We start from the raw sequence: 15,830 nt of genomic DNA on the forward strand, positions 1-15,830 counted from the left end.
CCCTTTAGTCTGTCCATTCGAAGATAAAAGCCCAGACCAGCCTGAGAATGAGATCAAGGGATCATATCTAAGGCTATTTTTATCCGAACAAGACCGTATGTGTCACCAGTAATTGTGTGTATGAAAAAGAGAGGGTCTAGAAAGACAGACAGTGGTATCAGTCAGACATCAGGGGACAAACGCTCTGTGAGGTCATTTGTGCAGGACTTTGCACAGCTCGCCGTCTGAGCTATTATACTGCGAGGTGATTTATGTGCCCTTTGCAGTCGGGAATGTCACAGTTGGGCCAATTACTGATAATTCACAGGGTCTGATGAAGTGAGGTTCTGGGATATGAGCCGGACACCAGAGAAGGGCACTGCTTTAGCTCGTGCTGTTTTGGCAGGCCTGCTGTCCGGAGACCAGCGTTTTCCTCAGGCTTCCCTGGCCCGTAGAGGATGGCCGTCTGAATCTGGAAAACGGCAGATGGTTAGCAGTCTCTCAGGCGATCCATTCCGGCGTGTAAAATGGCGAGGACAATGTGATCCTTAGGAAAATAGTTCCTGTCAGAAATGTGTGAAACATTGTGTAGAAGTGTCTTGGCTGACCATCTAGTCAGTCCTGAAAGCTTTTTATCCACTCTAGCTATAACTGAGTATATAATGGGAACCAAAAATTGTAATATAATGAACGATGTAATGATAAAATCTCCATATTCATCTGGAAGAAGGAGGCGGGAACCGGCGGACAATAAAACAAAGACTTTAATTCAAAATAAACACAAAACAGCGCACCAGCCCCTCACGGACGACTGGTGCGCACAAATAAAAAGCAAAACACAACTAAGACCCAGGCCTGGTCCTCTCTCGTCCTTCACTATCGTCGCTCCAGTTTTATATCCTTCCATCTCCTACGTGGGACTCGAGACCGGCGGTGGGGCGCAGGTGTCGCTGATTTCCCAATCATTCCGCCGGCCTCACTCCTTGTTCCCACTTCTCTCGGCCTCGCCACAAACGACAACAGGATAATTTGAAAAAAATAAAACAATTGGCTTATAGACAACATGAAATCAAAACAGACCCTGTTTACTCTTACTCGATACATGTTCATGGTATTATCGTGCCCAGCGTCAAAATGTAATTGTCTCTGTCCATTTTTGACCATTAAGACCAGTTATACTACGGGGCTGTGGAATGCTTGAATCTGATTGGCTGACGAACGCCCTAAGGTGTTCAATTATTTTCAGGGAAATGCACAACTAAAGTAGATCCAGGCAAGTCTTGACCGCTTTACATTTCCGTATCACTGCACCAGATGATTACAGTAATTCTGAAGGCCCTTAAAGCCTGCTGATTAATAGGACAAAGTCCCTGCTCTACTTGTTCTTTTTTCATTTGTGATAATCCATTACACCTGGACGTAAGTCACAATACATAGCTATGTCGCTACTTCGGTTTCATCATGACTTGTGTATGAAACTCCAATGTTTCAATCAATTCCTAATAAAGAAAAGTCCAGATCCACATTAATTTGGCATATTTCCCGGTGAAACAGGATATTACAGAAATAAACTAGGTTGCAAATGGTATTTCATGCTGATTTCAAACCAATCTTTTTATTTTGTATATACAGTGTATACACCTGTTATTCTATTAACTTCAGACAGTGTGGTTTGGTACAGCTTGGTTTCAATGCGTTCCATTTAATGTCGAAAAATGACATGTAAAGAAGAAAAATTTGGCTCCTGTTAGCTTTGCAGGTGTTCACTTGTCAACAAGAATGTCTCCTGGCATACTGCACCCATAAACGATGCCCTGAAATGCTAACATTTGCAGGTGTATGGAGATTAGAGAAGTTTATTTAGCTTGTTTTACGCAGCTGTCTATGCAAATGAGCTAAACAGGATTTATATTGGTATCATCAACTATGTGCCACCATGTTTTTATGATGTCATACGCCTGTATATCAGTGGATCAGAGTTGCAGATTGAGGTTGGAAACTGCTGGAGGAAGACGCTGGAATTTCCAACTCTCAGAGTTGAATTGAACTATTACTGTGATGTTTACCATGAGACTACTCAACTCTGTGCGGTTAGGTTACATTTGCAAAATTATATTGCACTATAGACAGAGCAGATTATATGGCAGCAGGGAAATACTCATTCATATGCGCACAGTGTCCAGTCACACCCTCAACTGTGCCTTTAACACAGAAAAATCATTTGCTGTGGACTCAGTCCTCTATATTGAATTGCGGGCTCACGATGTGTATGCTTGCCACAATCTTGCCACAGAGATTGATGTCCTTGTTATTAAATCCTGTCTAGAAAAGGAAACCTCCACAGTGCTGAGAGATATGAGTTTTTGTTTCACTCTGCAGAGATCTGGTCAGTCCTTTAGACAAACAGCATCTTGATTTGCAGTGTTGAGGTTCCTTGTCCGTTGTAGGTTTAGGATTGTTTTTCAGGTTACTTTTTTATTTTGTACTAAGCATTTCCTCTACATTTGAAATGACCATAGCACTGTTCTTTTTATTTAAAAAGCTGATTTTTGTTTAAAAACTAGCTTTCTATATTTTAATTTAAAGGGATTTGTCAGATTTTTGCAGTTTATACACCAAGATTAATTTATATTCACTTGTTCCACTGTATCAATGGTTCATATAACTACAAAGTAATTAATAATCATGCAAATAAATTCTAGAAGACTGCACTGTGAATACTGAATATAAATTAAATATTTTGACCTATTATTTTGAATCAGAATTGGATTCACCTCGATTTATGTCTAAAGCCCACATCTCAAAATCAAATCAACAGTCCCCGTCCTTCATTTCTTTCTTTTTCTATAAACTGTCATACTTGAATGTGTACAGTACAATGGAAATACAAAAGAAAAGAACAGTGATACTTCCATTTCATCGCAACATAAAAAAAAGAAACAAATTATACAATCTGTGTTGTGTACATCCCTGCTAAAAAAAAAATGTAATAAATCTAATCAACTTAAACCAGCTGTCTTTCTGGTCTCAACTGGTTTAGTTAGTTTTAGCTGGTTTAAAATGGTCTCACAACCTGGATGTTTTACTAGTTTAGCTGGCTGAAAAGTGTCCAAAACCATGTAAATCCAGCCAACAGACCAACCTGACAAGCTGGGAGACCAGATAAGACTAGCAAACAAGATTGTATGTTTTCTCCAGCAGGCCTAAAAGTACATTTTCTTGGGAATAATGATGAAATCTCTGACGTTTGAATGCAGACTTTGCTATACTGGCAAATCTGAGATGGAGGAATTGTTGAGAAGGAGTCACCATTCATTGTCCACAGAAGAAGCAAGTCGTTTGTGACACAACAAGTCAAACATAAATCATTATATTAACCCTTTAAACAGAAAAAAACTATGTGTTCGCATGTGAGCAAATCGTTTTTGAGAAGTTTGAGATGTCTCACAAATTATTCAATACATTGTTGACACCATTGCTGGATTTGTATTCTAAACTCACGATAATAGAAGAACCAAGTTCACTTGTAAAGAGAGTTTAAGAATGAATCCCTTGAAAACTGGATAAATTTTAAAAATCATACCTTCTCAAAATTTTATACTCCTCTGTTTAAAGCATTTGTTGCTGCATTTGCTTTTGTGGAACTTACATTCTCCAAGAACAGACGTTTTTAGAGGAAGTGTAGAAATTAAACCGAAGTCGTTCACCTTATTAGAAGTCAGTATTTCATTAGAATGATTCTGAAATTGACATAACATACAGTTGCATTAGCGGGCCAGAACTGTAGACATTAGAGACATTTCTTCAGTACATAATCTAAATTCGATAGTTGATTTAAGTGGTGTTTTCTTTATGTAGTTTTTGTGGAGAAAATGTGATCATGGTTGCCGGCTGCACCATTAACACTAATGCTGAAGGCTACAGTGGTTTGAATGGAGAGCCGGGTCACATACACATAGTGTAGTTTGGTGCTCTGGAAGGCTGAATGCTTCTTCAGTGATATCTTCGCCCCCAATGCTTACTCACAGAGCCATATGGGTTTTACATTTAAAGGTGCTAAACTACGCAATCAATCTGGCTTGTTGGAAGACACACACATACACAATAGTGTACTCTTCCACTCCATTGCCAACGAGTTTGCAGCCCCCTCCGCTGCATTTACCAGTCTCCATGGTAATGTAGTTTAATGTACCAATCACAAACAAGGAGTGTGTACACCAGGCCCTTTAAATGCCCTGTTTGTGAGCCAGTGCTAGTAGATGTGACGTAAATCCCAGGATAGTTCAACACAGGGCCTTGACCTGCCACCATACAAATCTGAATCCCACAAATTTAGCTCTTGGAATAATAATGTGTGCAACGATGTTTCCTTTCCCTGCTGTGATGATGTCACTCAGATGTGTGAGAAAATACTTTATTGGGATGAGGCCTGTACTGATAAACCAAGCTTAGTTTGGCTGCTCACTGAAAGCCGGCAGAAAACTCCAGGCGCCATGGAGAATTAATCCTATCTGTAATAGCGGTGCATGATGCAGGAGCTTGACATGCTTTTAGAGGCTTTTTTCATCTTATTACTTTGTTAATGGATGAATTTATCTTCAAAATTTTGTTTCATGTTCCCTCGAAGATACAGTCATTAACAATCTCCTCAAATGCTTTAACCAGTCCATTTATTTTGTATAAATAACTTTGCCCACTAAATGACATTACGGTGATTGATCTTTAGACAGTTAATAAGTCATTAGACATCATTTCCTTCCCCGAGTTTATAGAGTTTCGGCTCAATATTGTTAAAGGTGCTGTAAGTGATTTGCTAACTAATTAGATAACCCCTTCAACCACAAACCCTCTCTCTGTAAAAGGTGTTTTCTGAATAGCTAAAAAGGGGCGGGCAGCTTCCCTGTACCCTTTTTTAGGTTTACAGAACTAATGATATCAGAAAACAGGGACATTCTATGCAAGTGGCTTATAGTGTCTCCTTAAATATGCGTTTGCAAGAAACCTTTACGATGGGATATGACCACTATTTTGCCCAATTTGATTGTGTCCCCACCACTTTATGAAATCCCTGCTAATGACAGGGATATATTTAATACATCGCACAGAGAAAACATCTCTGATGGTCTAATTTAGTGATGAATTCTGATCGAATCTAAGTGAATCTTTTTAATGTTTTGCTGAGTGATTTTTTGCAGTTGTCGTCAGTGGCACAAAGTGACAGCGATAAATTGTCTCCCACCCACAGTTCTGACATGCTCCGATTTATCATCCTTCCACAACTCTGTACCCCAACAAATTTGTTCCCCAACAAATGTTGTTGATGTACATCCACCGATGTATATCAAGCGTAGCTCACATTTGTCAAGTTCGAATCAGCTGAACCTCATCTGATCCACGTCTACTTATAGGGATATGACACCGGTCACAGCATCCATAAGGTCCTTCAGTATTATCAGCAGCTTTCAACTTTTTCACGGTTCGGTTTGTTTCACGATTTTAGCATCATGGTTTTCAGTACAGTTCGGTATGTGCTATGTTTATGGAAAAACTATACTTTCTAATAAAAAAAAGAAGAATATTCTATCCAACTACAAGCAACAGCACAAATAAATACACATTTTTTAGGGAGGTTTAGCATAAGTTTTTACGCACACAAACTGAATAAAGCAATCAAATGCTGAAAGTTTTTTGGAAAGATGTTTCATCAGCTGAAAAACTACTGCCATGTTTGTAAACAACAGTAAAATCCACTGAACACACTGTAGTTCTATCCATCACAGCCTTGTTTTCATTCCAATCAAAAATTACGTACAGCAGTACCCTGACTAAGGTCTATTGTAATACAAGGATTAACTGGATTCCAGCTAAAGAATATTCAGATATTAAAATCCAGTAATTAGAGCAATTAATGGGTTTTTCACTTATAATACATTATTGTGTTTATAAACTAATGAGTGGAACTACTGATGACTGGAAAATAATTCAAGTCTCAAGACATGTTTTGAAAAGTTGGACAAGATGCTGGAAAAACAGCTGACTTTAGCTGGAAAAATGACTCTGTTATTGTCTTCTTGCATTATTGACAAACTATTTTCCTGTTTAACAATGTAAAGCTGCTGTGGCACAACCAGTATTGTATAGAGCTATACACATAAAGGTGACTTGAATTGACGCAGTGGTCAAAAATGCAAGTCTTGTGCATGTTTACGTAGAAAAACAAAAACATTGTTTCTTCTTGATAGTTAGCAATGATTCTGGACATTTATAATGTCATTTTTAACTTAGCATAGAGAGCTGATTTGTAGATCAATACATCATATAGACTAAGTATTTATCCACACAGCAACAGATCAAGTTAAATTATATGAATTAATATTCATTAGCAATATCTTCTATGAAATTATAATCAGCACAATCTATGCACAACCTATCCCCCCAACTGTCCCTACCACATTTTAATACAAAGTAGCATCCATGGTAAAATAATGATAAACAGGAAGGATGGTCTTAGGCAGTGTGTATGACACAACACATTTGTGCCTTCTCAGAGTTGATCCTTAAAGCAGCTTAAATACAAAGCCTTTCTAAAATAATGAGCAACAGAGACCACAGAGACAGGAATATCTGAATCAAGACACACAAGAGAATTATGAGTCACAGGAAGTGAGAAGGAACAGAAGATCATCCATGGTCATCCTCTGAGTTCCTGGTAATGAGACATAAATGTGAAAAGGTGTGTTCACACAGTTTCCTGTGCTGGCTGAAAGGACACCAGTATGTTCAGGACGGCTCATTACCTCATACACGACTCCCAACCATCCTCGATAATGACGGAGCTTCAGCACAGGGTTAATGAAGTAATGGTTGTCACATGCTATGGTGCTGCCTGTACATCACTGCAAAGGTCACCTTCACTAATCTGTTGTCATGTACTCTGTTGTTGGGAAAACAGAACGGACAGACTATCGTTTTGCACATTTAGCGATCCAGGCTCATTGGAAGACATCATTCTGCAAAATTATATTGCTGCTTCTTGCACATTTCGCAAAACTTTGAAAGTGAAATGTCCTGTGGAGCTAAGAGTATGTTCAGGTTTATCTGAATGTGAATCTGGCAACATTTTATTAGATTGGTTGTTATATATCACGATAGTTTTGTCAAGTGAGTTGCACTAAAAAGTTAATGCTTTATAACATCTGAAAATAACGTATACCACCTATACTAAGCTAATTAATATTGTTAATAAAAGTAAATGTGAGCAAAAACCCATTTGCTGAATCGTCCAAGTAAGTTTAGCTTGCTTCTACGAGTCTTTAAGCTTTTTTATCATGACTTGTTTTTCACATGTCTCATACTTGGTGCTCCACAATGGTCAGTGCTGTACCAGGTGAGCTTCCCAGCAAGTTTACCGTGTCTGAAAAGCCATATGTAAGAAGCTGTTTATGTGATTCAACCTTAAAAATGTATTAGTGGTAACACTTTAGTATAGGAACCAATTCTTACTATTAACATGATGTTTATTAGCATGCATATTATTAACTTACTGGCTGTTTATTAGTACTTATAAAGCACACATTCTGCATGTCCATGTTCTACATCCCTAATCCTTCCCATTACCTAAACCTAATTATCTTACAAACTATTAATAAGCAGGAAATTAGCTAAATTCTTAGTTAATGATTTGTTAATAGTGAGAATTGGACCTTAAAATAAAGTGTGACTGTATTAGTTTACAAATCATACACCATGATCAATTTGTTTTGAGGTCATAGCATAGTAAAAAAATAAATCTGTTAATTGATAATCTGCCACTGCAATCATAATTTGTGTGAAATATAACAAAAGTTGTTGGCATTTTACTGACTCTAGTGTTCATTTCAGCTGCACATTGTTCCAGCCTATGTTGGTTTTTTTGAGCTTCAGATCCGTGGCAAGAACAGATGTCTCAAAGTTGTTGTATTGTAGTGAAATAGTGTGGACCTTAATTCTGAGCTTATGCTCCAATTACATTGTCAATATTATGAAGTGCACTATTGAGCCTATGGCTCTGTCCCAAAACCTATAGAGCAGCTTCTTAAAGCATCATGAGCACTCCCCTGACAGGAAGTCTGTTACAAAAAGCCTTTCATAATTGTCCATTCTGTAATGCACTTAAAAGGGATAGTTCACCCAAAAATGAAAATTACCGCATGCTTTAATAGTTATATTAAATAATGTTCAGGCTAACCCATGCTTTATAATGAGAGTGGATGGTAGCCCAAAATGAGGAGTCCAAAAAATTGCACCCATTCATTTTAAAAGTCCACATGCCTCTGGGGTTTAATAAAGGCCCTCTGAAGTAAACTGATGTATTTGTGTAAGAAAATATATCCTTATTTACAACTTTATAATCCTTAATCTCTAAACTTTCACGTTCATGAGACTGTGGCATCCAGCGAAGACGTAGGACGTAGCATAAGCTCTTGCGAGAAACAAGTTTTGTTTACAGTAAAGGAAAACCAGTGTCCTCTTGGCTTATACCGAAATCCTCTGACATTTTTCTTTACAAATCATCGTTTGGTACTACTAATTCGTGACCGGAGTCTTGTTTTGCTCTCTCCTCTGCGCTTCCATGTTCGTCACTTCCCCATTCGTCACCGCGTTTGCCTACGTCCTACATCATCCACTGGACACCACGTTATCATGAACGTGCATATGACAGTTAGCGAAAGCTAAAGATTAAGGTTTATAAAGTTGTAAATATGCATATATTTTTTTCTTACAAAATTGACTATTGCAACTGCATTCTTTATGGCTCATTCTAAATCCTATATAATCTCCAGCACATCCAGAACTCTGCTACGTGTCTGCTGTCGTGACTCGTGACCACATCACCACTGTTGTTTAAAAGCTGGATCCTTTCCTCACAACGGATCTCTTTTAAAGACCTTCTCCTTATGCATTAAGCCCTCCATACTGACACTCCTAAAAACTCAAGCTCCTTCAAAACTAAAAATCAAACCTCACCTTTTGAGATTGCTTTTAATGTGTGTTTGTTTTATTGTATAGCATTTGTCATTTTCTTATTTGGTAAAGCAGCACTGAGTACCTTAAAAGGCTCTATAAATACAATGTATTATTAGAAATGAAATAAAAGGTTATATGTTTTGTTTTTCTCATTATTTCCTAATTGTTCTATTCCCATAGTTATGCTTAGCTGGACCAAAACTGTTAAAAGAAACATTTACCTATAATTGGTTGTTTACTCATCCTTATCTCAATCCAAAACAGTATGCTATTTCTGTTACTTTCTCCATAGAACATAAAAGATTGGCCAGTTGCACAAACACAACCATTATGCTAAGACTGTCTTAAGAACTGGTTTGTCCAGCCAGTGACTAGGAATGATAAGTACTTTTCAATCTCAGTACTTTTCATCTAACAATTCTATTTTATTTTAATTTAAAATAATAAAAAAATATTTTTTAATAGTTTCAGTTTAAAAAAAAAATGGTATAAGCATGTAAAAGGCCCCAATTTATGCCCTCGTCTGTGTTCATTTATCACCAAAAAGCATCAGTTATCAGTTTTTACTGACGTCCGGTGGCACCAGAGTGATTAATGCCATGCTGACCTTCTTCTGACAGCTCTGTGCTACAGCCAAGTGGGACATGTCAGAACATTGCTCGGTTTTGGATCTAGCTGTCAGGTTTTGATACAATCTAAACTGCTTTAATAATGGAAGAGACTTCATTTGGATCCAATGTTTTATCAGAAAAGCAGTGCAATGTGACATATTAATGAAAAGTGTACCAAAACCACCCATTTGTGGTTTGAAGATTAGAGCAAAAGGTTATAAGTCTCCTGACTGGCAGAAAGGCCCTCAAACCAAGAGATTTTGCTCAGATTGTTGCACCTGTTGTTGTCCCATGAGCCCACAGGCGGTAATAGCTTTTGTGTCTGCTCTTCTAGTCTCACTGGGCTCTGTTTTATTAGTTCCTGTCAGGGTCTGGCCCACTTTGCTTTGCTGTCTGTGTTCAAACTAATGAAGGCTACTATGGAACAGAAACAGAACTTGTTTTTGTCAATTTGTGAGACAGTTCGGGAGGATTTATCTTGTTTTTTTCACCCCAAACAGTTGCACATTATGTAAAATTGGTATAATTTTTCACGGTCCAAAGATGAACGAGCACAATTAGCCACATGCCTGCCTTGACACAAAAAACTAATCACCGCAAGTCCTACAGAGCACTAAATGTGACCAGAAGCTCAGCCATCAGTAACACTCCGAGCTTTAGCAGTAGAGGTGTGTAAAACTACATACTAGACGATTAAGTACGATTTATCATAGTCCTTGCCAGAAAAATAATTATGCTTAATAACAGGAGCAATGTTCACAGCTGGCGTTCACAGCATCTGAAGTAAATCTATAATAATTTAACAATAATTTTCTCAAGAATTGATTGTCAAAGATGGTGGATTTTAGAAAGAAATGCTTTGAATGGATGTAGCGGTGACAATTTAAGGGGCAGCGAGTTTAAATAAAGTTTTCAGAGAAGGTTTTACTATGCAGGCAGCCTAATGGTTACTTTCAGAGTAGATATCAAGCTAAAATATAGCATGCTAAAAGTGTGGGGGAAAGGCTATGTCAACATTAACCATTTGAAAATGGTGTTTTCGTTTAAAAAAACTCTACATCCACACTAGCTTTTTTCAAGCGTTTTCTAAAGGTTTTTCATCCATTTGGAACAGTCAATGAGTTTTCATGCAATTCTTCTGGCATGATCATTTTATTTACGAAAATATCGTATCATTGACTGACACATCCAAGTTGCAGTCACTCACCATTATGGGCCCTATTTTAACGATCTAAACACAGTGTAAAGTGCATGGCGCAGGTGCACTCAGGGCGTGTCCAAATCCACTTTTGCTATTTTAACGACGGGAAAACGGTCTGTTCGCATTTTTGGAATGGGTTGTCCCTATTCTCTTAATGAGTAATGGACGTAACGTTCAATAAACCAATCAGAGTGTCATCTCCCATTCCCTTTAAGAGCGAGCAGATCATCTTCGGGACAAGCAGGAATCCACCAAAGCTCCGCGCGATGAGTCTGTTAATATGTGTGTGTATTGGCACGATTGTTCAATTAATTAGCCAATTTCATACATCATTATAAGTAGTAATAGGCTGAATTGCAAATAGGTAGCCTAATACTATCCATCATTACATTTTAATATTTACGTAGCCTACACAATAATATTCTTTTACACTGTAATCCTTTTGTTTTTAATATTTGGCATGTTTGTGTGATGAGAAACCTGTGTGTAAAAAGCAAAGTCAGCGCACACTGTGGACGAGCCCAGAGGTGCATTTTCTACCAACGCGCTCTTTAAATAACAAAACGAGAGCTCTGTCCCTCCATTGAAGCTGTGTGTACGGTCTACTGTCCATGTCCAGAAAGGTAAGAAAAACATCATCAAAGTATTCCATGTGACATCCGAGGGTCAGTTAGAATTTTTTGAAGCATCGAAAATACATCTTGGTCCATAAATAGCAAAAACTACGACTTTATTCAGCATTGTCTTCTCTTCCGTGTCTGTTGTGAGAGAGAGTTCAAACTCCTTCTGAGTTCAAACAAACCAATATCCCGGAGTAATTCATGTATTCAAACAGTACACTGACTGAACTGATGTGAAGAGAGAACTGAAGATGAACACAGAGCCGACCCAGATAATGAATGAATGATTAACTCGTTCTCGAGTCAAGAACCGTTTCTGTCAGACGCGTCCGATTAGTGAACCGAGGAGCTGATGATACTGCGCATGTGTGATTCAGCGTGACGCAAACCGACACACAGAGCGTCTGAACTGAACTGATTCTTTTGGTGACTGATTCTGAACTGATTCTGTGCTAGTGTTATGGGTGCGGGTAAACCGAAGGCTTGAATCAAGGGCAATCATCGCCAATGACGTCACTACGTAGAGTGCAAAAGAACCGGTGAACAATTTTTTTTCAACCGGTTTATTTAATCGAACTGTCCGAAATAATTAGCATCAGCAGTTAGCCTAAGCTGGGAGATGACGTTCTGTAACTACACCATTATGGAGACATAAAAACTCATCTTACACCACTAACTCCAAGTTTCTTTACTAGCTCCTAATAACCTTAGCTTGACACCAAGTAAATATTACTAAGATTAGAAGGTAGGGTATAAAGAGATTGAATATGCACCAAGGTTATAATTGGGGGGAGGGTCTTATTAAGTCTTATTTCAAAGATAAGCTAATTTGATTTTATTTAAATGAGCAAAAAAAGATTTCTTAATGTTAATAGGTGTAGTTTGGAACAAATCTACAAATTTAGGGAGCGTAATTCATTTTAATTATATTTATCCTGCCCATCAAAGAAGTGGGGAGTTTAGACCAATATGCGAGGGAAATCCTAGTTTATCCTAGTTAGAGTAAAGTTGAGCTTAAATAGCTCAGAGATATTTCTCATAACAACCACACCTAAATATGCACATTTATCAGTGGCTACTGCAAATGGCTAGGAAAACTGCCCGATTTATAGGAAATAATTCACTCTTAGAGAGGTTGAGTTTATATCCCATGAAATGCAACTGAAACGCTCGAGTGCAGTCATAACATGAGGGAGAGAATTATGAGGATCTGCGATAAACAAAAGCAGGTCATCTGCATAAAGTTTTGTTTGTTCTATCTGTCCCCTCTAGATATTCCCTGGAAATCTGAGGTTGATCTCATCAAAATGGCTAGAGTTTCAATTGCTATTGCAAATAATAAGGGGGACAGATGGCAACCCTGTCTAGTTCCTTTATACAATGGAAAATATTGTGCGCTAGTTTTGATTGTAATAACAGAAGAGAAGGTAGAAAGAGTTTTACCCAGGTCAAAAAGTCTGGAAACCACACCAAATCTCTCTAGACAGCTAAAAAAAAAAAAAAAAAGCACTCTGTGATTTATGGTATATACTTATTTGCGTCAGGAGAATAAATAACATGAAATACTTTGTATATATTAACAAAAGATAGACAGTAGGGAGAACATTCTCCAGTCTTTGGCCTAGAACCTTTGCCAGTATTTTACAATCCACACTGAGCGAAGATATAGGCCGAAATGAGCCATAGTTCAGGGGGTCTTTGCCTTTTTTTTCTTTTTTCTTTTTTTTTTAAAGTAAAATCTTATTTTTCTTAATGTTTTTTTTCCTTTTTTTTTCTATTTCTAAATGACGGAAGGGGTTAATTTGTACTAATAGTATCTTAATTATTATGCAGAACATATTACTTTAGCTAAAGTATTTGTAACAATACTGGGGGCCAAATGTGAGGTAAAAGACCCCCCTTGCCACATCATGTATTTATATGATTTTCAAATTTATTTTCCCACAAAATGTGTTGCTCCATCATTGTTCAATAAAAAGTATATTTTGTATTATTTAATTTTTTTTTTTCCCCTGCAGTCATAGGTCTAGTGAAAACAACATTTTCCTTAAGCTATGCCCTTATATTGAATGTGTGTTTGTTGCCATGTTTTGTACAAGTGGGTTTTAGCCGCTTGGCTTAAAAAAGGCATATCAAAAATGAAAAATCTGTCATCGTTAACTCACCCTCCTGCTGTTCTAAACTAGAATTATTTCCTTTGTTCTGCAGAACACAAATGAAGAAAGCTGTTTTAGTTTATATAATGAAAGTCGTCTCAAGCAGCTAACAAAAAAGTACTATTAAATTAGTAGCAGCTCTCATAGGCGTGTATTTTCACATTCCTCCGATGTTTCTCCATCACTCTTACAAGTAAACCACATAAAGCAGCCCACTTATAGCTGTGCAAATACATCTACTGACTGAATGTGCCAATCCAACTGCCATGGAGATGAATGAGAATGCTAATGGATAGCTCTTTCTAAGTATATTAGAACCTTTTGATTAGATCACACTGACCCAGACAGTGAAAGCTGTGGCAAAGACACATATATATATTTATTGTTGAAACATTTCCGACTGGCCCCAGTGAATGCGTGTCCTGTAGGTCTGCTGAACAGAGGAGATACAGCAGTGTGATGTGTCTTTTGCTTCATGTAAAGAGAGCACTGATTGCTTTCAGCGGCCCCTCTGGCCTTCAGTGAGTCTATATCCATTATCCCCGCAATCGATTCGCTGCAGCTCTCTATCTATCTGCCCTTTACTGCAAACTTTAACCTCCCCCGCCATCGCAAACCCTGTGTTACTCAAACACATCTGTGTTTTCTTTCTCTCTTTCCATCTCAGATGTTGCCAGGGCGATTGAGCTGCTGGAAAAACTACAGGAGTCAGGTGACGTCCCGGGTCACAAGCTCCAGTCCCTGAAGAAGGTTCTACAGAGCGAGTTCTGCACGGCCATTAGAGAGGTGAGACCTACGTACATTACGTATTGCTGACACCTCCAGAGTTTAGCACCGTAAAGATATCTTTTAAAGATATAATTATATCACAGAGGTAGTTCTGCAATTGTTTTTGTGGAATATACAAAGAGATTTGTAGCAAAATGTCCAAGCTGCTGTTTTCTTATGTTTATAAAAATGGACCCAAAAAGAGGTTCACGTGACTTGTGTGGCATATCCAAGTCTTCTGAAGCCATAACTTAATTTTGTCCAGCCTGAAATTTGGAATACTTTTATTCTGATTGGACAGTTGTGGAAATCTATGGGCTCTCTCTGCTCACCTACTGAAACTTTTATCAAAAAACAGCAGGCAGCCACTTTTGCATTCAATTGCAGATGAAGCATCTGAGCATCAGAGGATGTGCTAGTTATAGAACGAGGATCATCAGTTATGGGATGGAATCTCAGCCTCATCTGAGCCTGGCGTTCGTGACAGACATGCGTCTGTCAGGCAGAGATAGTAGTGACTGGTGCCTGTTTAACTCTGCTCCTCCCATAAACTTGCAGAACTCCAATTATTCAGAGAATGAGCTTGACCTGGGCCCCTGTGGTTTTAAGTGCAGCACCAGGGCAACATCCTCACCTCTCTTTCATCCATTCCCATACTCAAATAAAGCAAACACACTAGTAAACAACTGCAAAACAACTACTTTATTTCAAAGACAGACACATTTAGTACTATGGCCTGAGAAGGACACAGTTTAATCCTGGAGGAAATGCCTTTTCCCATTTAGTAGTGTATGTGTGAGCTGTGTGCGAGAAAAGAAACCCATTGCGTTAACTCATTCGTTTATTTCATTAATTATTACAAGGAAGATTATACGCTGCCTTTTAGTATGACACCACAGCTGTGGTGCTGTACACCCTTTCTGTCACTAGTGAACTGAACACATATAATCATCTGCTTGTTTACTTTGAGACAGTATGGGAAGTCTGTGACCAGCTAAACAATGAAGAGAAAAACAATTAAACAGATACTCACACAACAAATAATTAGGTATTTTTTTCTTCTTTTTTTCCACTACTGTCAATGCTGTCAAATAATGGCTTTGAAAGTGACTTTTCATTTAGGAACACAAGTGAACAACCACAGTTAATGCCCATTCACACAAAGAGATATAACTATAAAGATAACAATAATGATAAATATATCAGTGTTGACACTAAGGGATGATGCAACATTCTGATTATTAAAGCATGCGCTGCAATTGTCATCTAATTCTTTAAAAGTGTAAAACTCTTAAGTCTTAGGGATGGATTCTGATAGGCTTGATAGATTGGGATTTATGTATTTTGATTGGTTGGTTGGTTGGTTGGTTGGTTGGTTGGTTGGTTGGTTGATTGATTGATTGATTGATTTGATTGGATTTGGTTGGATTTGGTTGGTTGGTTGGTTGGTTGATTGATGCCATGAAACTTGGGAAATTGGAGCCTGTGA

General features: G+C 38.0%; 1 protein-coding gene across 2 annotated transcripts in view; it reads left to right on the plus strand.

The window, feature by feature from the left end:
* lin7a (lin-7 homolog A (C. elegans)) overlaps positions 1-15,830 on the plus strand; it is a 41,502-nt gene that overhangs the window by 4,648 nt on the left and 21,024 nt on the right. For both annotated transcript variants that reach the window (XM_052577354.1, XM_052577353.1), the window contains exon 2: positions 14,241-14,359. In XM_052577354.1, the coding sequence (XP_052433314.1) occupies positions 14,241-14,359 (119 nt within the window). The remainder of the gene's footprint in view (positions 1-14,240; positions 14,360-15,830) is intronic.

Source organism: Carassius gibelio, chromosome A4, assembly GCF_023724105.1.
Source record: "Carassius gibelio isolate Cgi1373 ecotype wild population from Czech Republic chromosome A4, carGib1.2-hapl.c, whole genome shotgun sequence".
Lineage (NCBI taxonomy): Eukaryota > Metazoa > Chordata > Actinopteri > Cypriniformes > Cyprinidae > Carassius > Carassius gibelio.